At 61.1% G+C, this 6,195-nt stretch overlaps 1 protein-coding gene across 1 annotated transcript in view; it reads left to right on the top strand.

Annotated features, from left to right (window-relative positions):
* Positions 1-6,195, top strand: part of LOC104509297 (ankyrin-1-like) — a gene marked incomplete at its 5' end in the record, with an annotated part of 24,130 nt that overhangs the window by 9,096 nt on the left and 8,839 nt on the right. The window contains 14 exon segments of the mRNA XM_010151186.1: positions 12-211; positions 295-393; positions 733-831; positions 1,084-1,182; positions 1,358-1,555; positions 1,731-1,829; positions 1,919-2,017; positions 3,025-3,222; positions 3,440-3,538; positions 3,701-3,799; positions 4,097-4,195; positions 4,303-4,395; positions 4,567-4,639; positions 5,836-5,935. Coding sequence (XP_010149488.1) covers positions 12-211; positions 295-393; positions 733-831; positions 1,084-1,182; positions 1,358-1,555; positions 1,731-1,829; positions 1,919-2,017; positions 3,025-3,222; positions 3,440-3,538; positions 3,701-3,799; positions 4,097-4,195; positions 4,303-4,395; positions 4,567-4,639; positions 5,836-5,935 — 1,654 coding nt within the window.

The following is a 6,195-nucleotide window of genomic DNA, read 5'->3' as shown; positions in this document are numbered from 1 at the left end:
TCCCGGTGCAGAAAGTGGCTTGCCGCGGATCCACATGGCAGCGCAGGGCGACCACCTGGACTGTGTGCGCCTGCTGCTGCAGTACAGTGCCGAGATCGATGACATCACCCTGGACCACCTAACGCCGCTGCACGTGGCTGCACACTGCGGGCACCACCGCGTGGCCAAGCTGCTGGTGGAGAAGGGGGCCAAGCCCAATTCCCGAGCCCTGGTGAGTGAGGAGGGGCTGGCAGGCCTGGGTTGGAGGAGAGGGAGGGTGTTCTCACAAATGACTGTCTGTCTGTCCACCTGCAGAATGGCTTCACACCCCTTCATATTGCCTGCAAGAAGAACCACATCCGGGTGATGGAGCTGCTGCTGAAGACAGGTGCCAGCATCGACGCCGTCACGGAGGTACGTGGGCTGCAGCCCAGCTCTCCTGGTGCTGAAGGGGATGATGGCCCTGTTGCCTCTGCTGGACCCCAAATCATCTTCATTGTGGCTTAGACCTCTGCAGCTCAGGAGCCTGGCAGCATCCCCATAGCCTGCTCCCTGCAGGGCAGGGAGACTGCAGGGGGGCAGCAGCTCTCCGTGTTTCCCTCAGCTCACCTGCCAGGCTGCTGGGGCCAGGCGAGGGACCCAGAGTTTGCTTCTGTGCTGGAGCATGCCTGGGGAGGAAGAGGAGGGCACAGGAAGAGATGTTGGCAAGGCCATCAGTCCTCATCTTGGCTCCTGTCCCCTTTCTCTCCACAGTCTGGCCTGACCCCCCTGCATGTGGCTGCCTTCATGGGGCACCTGCCCATCGTCAAGACCCTCCTGCAGCGTGGAGCCTCTCCCAACGTGTCCAATGTGGTGAGTGCCACCCTGGCTGGGGCTGTGGGAACTCAGCATGGTTGGTTGCAGCAGGAGGTGGGGATTGCCCGAGTCCTGCTCTCTCCAGAGCAATCCCTGGTGCCCCGGTGTTCCTCCCGTGCTGGCAGAAGGAACCGGTAGGGTCCAGGGAAGGTTGTGGGCACTGGTCTCCTGTGCTCAGACCAGAGGGACAACTGCAGGAAGGTATATCCACTCCTACGGCCTCACCACTTTATCCTCTCCTTGGTGCAGAAAGTGGAGACACCCCTACACATGGCAGCCAGAGCTGGCCACACAGATGTGGCAAAGTACCTGCTGCAGAACAAAGCCAAAGCCAACGCCAAGGCCAAGGTAGGTGGAGAACCTGTGTGATAGTCCAGCTCTGGGAACAGGCAGTGCTGGCTTCTTCACTCTTGCCTGCCCAGAGCCTGTCCTGCAGCAGCAGGAGCCAAGCCAGGGACCCTTTGGCATGGCAAGCAATGGACAGGTCCAGGCTGCCAAAACAGCTTCTCTGCCTCCCTCGCAGGATGACCAGACTCCGCTGCACTGTGCTGCACGCATCGGCCACACCGGCATGGTCAGGCTCCTGCTGGAAAACAACGCCAGCCCCAACCTGGCCACCACGGCGGGGCACACGCCCCTGCACATCACTGCCAGAGAGGGGCATGTGGACACGGCCCTGGCCCTGCTGGAGAATGGGGCCTCCCAGACCTGCATGACCAAGGTAGGCTGCTGTGGCCACTGCTGCGGAAGGTGTGACGCAGCTGGGCCAAGGCTGGGCAAGCTGGTGGCACAGTGTCCCTGTCGCAGGAGGGGCAGCCTCCTCCTGTGCCACAGCATGCCCAAGCGCCCTCCTCCTCCTCCCTGTACACCCTGTGATGGGCTGCCTTTCTCCTCAGAAAGGATTTACCCCTCTCCACGTTGCAGCCAAGTACGGGAAGGTGGATGTGGCAGAGCTGCTGCTGACACGTGATGCTCACCCCAATGCAGCAGGGAAGGTGAGAGCTGCTCCTGTGGCACTGGGAAAGGTGGTGTGGTATGGGGAGAAGCTCTGTCTGACTTGTCTGTGCCCTCTCTCCCTCCCCAGAATGGCCTGACCCCCCTGCACGTGGCTGTGCACCACAACAACCTGGAGATTGTCAAGCTGCTGCTTCCCAAGGGGAGCTCCCCGCACAGCTCAGCCTGGGTAAGGCTGGAATGGGTGACCCTGGAGATGTCCAGTGCATGCCAGCCCGGGGCCAGCATTGCCCCTCAACCAGGACACTCAGAGAGTGTACAAGGGATGGATCATCACCAGGCATGCTCCACGCCGGCTGTCACTTGCACGTGGGGCAGCAGGGGTGTCCTTTTCCAGCAGACAGGCTATGCCAGGGATAGTCCCTGCTGGAAGCCTTGTGGCTGTTGCTTGGGGATGTGTTTCCATGGCAAGCCCTGCAGAGCAGCCTGGTGGTTCTGGCAGTTTTGGAAACCACACACAAATATTTGCATGCAGCTATGAAGCATCAGAAAACCCACGAGCTCATGAGAATCGCCCCGCTCGGCCTGAGCGTGGGGAACAGAGCAAAGAGCAGCCTCGCTTTCCCCGTTGTTTGCAGAAGCTGCATCCTCAGCGCAGACAAGCGGCTGCTGGTGCCAGCCCTCCCCATCTGGCACTCCCCTCTCCCCCTGCGCAGACTTGCTGGGCACGCGTCGGGAGCAGCCGGTACCGGCGCCAATCCCACGTCGGTCTGTGTCACCGACAGCCCACACGTCACTCTGGGCACAGCGTGTCTGCCAGCAGCTTGGCTCCTGCAGCGTGGCAGCAAAGGCAGAGCTCAGGGCCCTGCCGTCTGTGCTGCATACTAATCCCGCGCGCGGCGAGTTTTGCTCCACGGCTCAGCCAGACACGTTGTAGGAAGGGTCTGCCCTGGCCTCGCGCAGCTCCCGGCGGCTGCGTACTGCTCTGGAAATTCATGTGTGGAAAGCTCCAGGACAGCCGATAGCAGTCAGAAGCAGCCCCTGTGCTGACTCTGCTGGAAGAGTGGGATTTGGGGTCTAGTTGTGAGGGAGATGCTTCAGGCGTGAGCCTGCATCCCTGAGCTCTGGAGGTGACTAAGAAGGGCAGGCTGGGTCTGGGGAGGCAAGGTGGCACCTTCTGTCCCTGCTGGTCTGCTCGGCGGGGGCTGAGCGCTGCAACGAGCCTTTCTCCCTCAGAATGGGTACACCCCCCTGCACATTGCTGCCAAGCAGAACCAGATGGAGGTGGCCAGTAGCTTGCTGCAGTACGGAGCTTCGGCAAATGCGGAGTCTGTGCAGGGAGTCACCCCTCTACACCTGGCATCCCAGGAGGGGCACGCAGACATGGTAGCACTGCTTTTCTCCAAACAAGCTAACGGCAACCTGGGCAACAAGGTGAGATTTCCCAGTGTGTCCTGCCAGGCTGGAGGTGAACACCCTGGCAGGGAGTAGCAGACAGGGTGCTAGTCTGGGCCTCGGTAATTCCCTGCATTTGTGCAGCAGTGTGCTGGCCAACAGCACAGTGTTGGTCAATTCACCAGCTTGGGGACCTGACTTAAGAGTCTGTGCTGAGGTGGCATTGCCGCTGTGCTGAGACCCCCTCTGTTTGCAGAGTGGTCTGACCCCGCTCCATCTCGTGGCCCAAGAGGGACATGTGCCAGTTGCTGATGTTCTGGTGAAACACGGAGTCACGGTGGACGCAACAACCAGGGTAAAGTAGTTCATTGGCCATGGCTGTGGTGAAAAACACGCTCTCAGGCAGCACTCGGCCGCGTCCTTCATCCCTGGGGGCTTGCCCATGGCATGATCCTACCCAAGCCAGAGGGCAGGAAGCACCATCCAGGGCAGGCTGACACCTGATCTCATCTCTCAGATGGGCTATACCCCGCTGCACGTGGCCAGCCACTATGGGAACAGCAAGCTGGTGAAGTTCTTGCTGCAACACCAGGCTGATGTCAATGCCAAGACGAAGGTACGGAGATGTCCTGTGCTCCAAGAACCCTTCTGCCCTGGGAAACAGCATGCAGGTTGATGAGGAAGGCTTAGCCTCCCTCCCTGCTTCCACATTTCCCTCCCATATTGCTCCAAGCCCTCCTCTCTCCATGGCTGTACGCTGCTGTAGTCTAGTACAGGCACTGGGTTCTGCAGAGCCCTTTGCTTATCCTGGAAAGGAGGAGCTGCCCTCGTGCTCTAGCCATGATGTGAGATCGGGGGGCATTTAGAGGGCAGCAGACTCCCAGAACTGATGGCAGCACCCTCTGTCCCGCAGCTGGGCTACACCCCTCTGCACCAAGCAGCGCAGCAGGGCCACACGGACGTTGTGACGCTGCTGCTGAAGCACGGTGCCTCTCCCAATGAGATCAGCACGGTGAGTACGGCGCTTCCCCACATCTCCTTGCCCCATGGCAAGCTCAAGTGCCTGCCCGGGCTTCCGTGTGGCTGCTGCTGCTGACCCACTCCCTCCTCCTTGCTCAGAACGGCACCACTCCCCTGGCCATCGCAAGGCGGCTTGGCTACATCTCTGTCACAGACGTGCTCAAGATTGTCACAGAGGAAACTGATATCCCGGTGAGCTCCTGGGGACAGGGACCAGGACCCTGTGGAGGAGGGTGGGGGCTGGGGGCAGCCAGGTGAAGGTCTGCTGGGCACTGGCTGACAGCTGGGCACCTAGGCTGGGCATGAGGAGGGGGCTGGAGGTGGGACGGACTGGTGTCCTCTGACTCCACTCTGCTCCCACAGTCAGTCAGTGACAAGCACCGCATGAGCTTCCCGGAGACGGTAGATGAGATTCTGGACGTGTCAGAGGATGAAGGTGAGGGGCCGGAGCTTGGTCACACCATCCCAGAGATCTGCCAGCTGGGCCAGGGTGGCAGGTGGCAGTGCTGGAAATGGGCAGTGGGTTCCTACCAGCTGGGGTGGGGGAGATGTGTGGACCCACAGTGTGGAGAGGATGAGGGGAGCTCACCAGACTCCTGAGGTGGCACCTCCTGGCTCGGGTGCTTCCCTGCACTGTGCAGGACAGATATGCCTGGACCTCTCCGTGGTCCCACGCTCCAGCGACAGTGTGCAGAGAGCCCTTGGGCATGCAGAGCCCCTCACCGTGCCCTGCTCCGTGGGGTGGTACAAGCTCCCAGCCTGGCTGCAACTGGTCTGTTCCTGCTCCCCCCCCACCCAGACCTCACTTTGCCTCTTCTTACTTTGCAGGCACTGCTCATGTCACAGTAATGGGTATGAAATGTGTCCCCCCTGCCCCAGCTCAACGGCCCATTTCACCCCATGGCCACTAACCATCCGCACGCCACGTCCATCTGCTGAGCCTTGCTGCTGGGCTGCTGCTACCCAGCACAGGCCCTGCCATCCTGCCCATCTCTGTCCATGCTGCTTGCTGTGGTGTGACTGCATGAATGGGGCCATCCCCCAGCTTTGGGGGAGCCCTGGATCCCTGTCGGCCCCAGGCCCTGTCCCCCATAGGTGGAAGAGCCTGGTTCAGTGTCAAACTCTGGTGCCCCTCCACAACTGCTCCGTGCCGTCCTGGCCAGGGCAGGGATGAACCAGAGTGCTCGAGGGTCTCCGTGCTGCTGTGACTTATCACTGGGGCTCTCTCCCTGCTTTGGGAGGTGCTGGACTCCCCCCATAACTCCTTAGCAGGTGGTAACTGGTCCAGCGCCTGCACTCCTGTCCCCAGCATCCAATGGCTGGGCGTCCCTGGCAGGCTCTGCTCTGTGCTTGGTGCTGTGCGAAAGGGGTCTGCTAGCAGCAGAAGCTCCTGACAGCTCCTGTCCCACCGACCCACAGCACGGGCCTTCCCCCTGCCAGCAGACCCCATCTGGCAGAGGGCAAAGCTGCCCCATGCCTGGCTGAGACCCAGGGGACGAGTGTGTGTGGCCAGCGGTGTGAGCAGAGATAGACCCTGGCTCCAGCCCTGAGGAGGGGAAGGGGCAAGGGCTGGATGTCTGTGCTCCCTTCTCCATCTGCCTCTCTGCACGCTGAGCCAGCTCTTGGTTTCAGAGGAGGAGCTGATGGTACCAAAGTCCAGGACACCTGAACCTAGGGACCAGGAGGGCAAGAGGGAGGTGCTGGAGTTTATGACGACGACACTGGAGCGAACGTAAGAGGCACTGGACAGTGGGGAGGGAGCGGGTATGGGGCAAGCCTTGTGCTGGGCTGGGATGCCAGCAGGGCAGGGACAGCGCTGGGCAAGGAATGGATGGCTGAGCCCTCACCAACTACCGTAATAAGGCAAAGGTAGTCAGTGTTGTTCCTGCACCAGGACATGGCTTTGCTGCCCAGTTTGCCTTTGTCCAGTGGCCCCGGGTCTCCCTGGGACAGCCTGGGGGTGAGTGGCCCAGGCCTGCCACTGGCTGGCAC

Source organism: Eurypyga helias, unplaced genomic scaffold (assembly GCF_000690775.1).
Source record: "Eurypyga helias isolate BGI_N326 unplaced genomic scaffold, ASM69077v1 scaffold38844, whole genome shotgun sequence".
In the NCBI taxonomy this organism is placed as follows: Eukaryota; Metazoa; Chordata; class Aves; order Eurypygiformes; family Eurypygidae; genus Eurypyga; species Eurypyga helias.
This window is presented reverse-complemented; position numbering and strand designations above follow the sequence as displayed.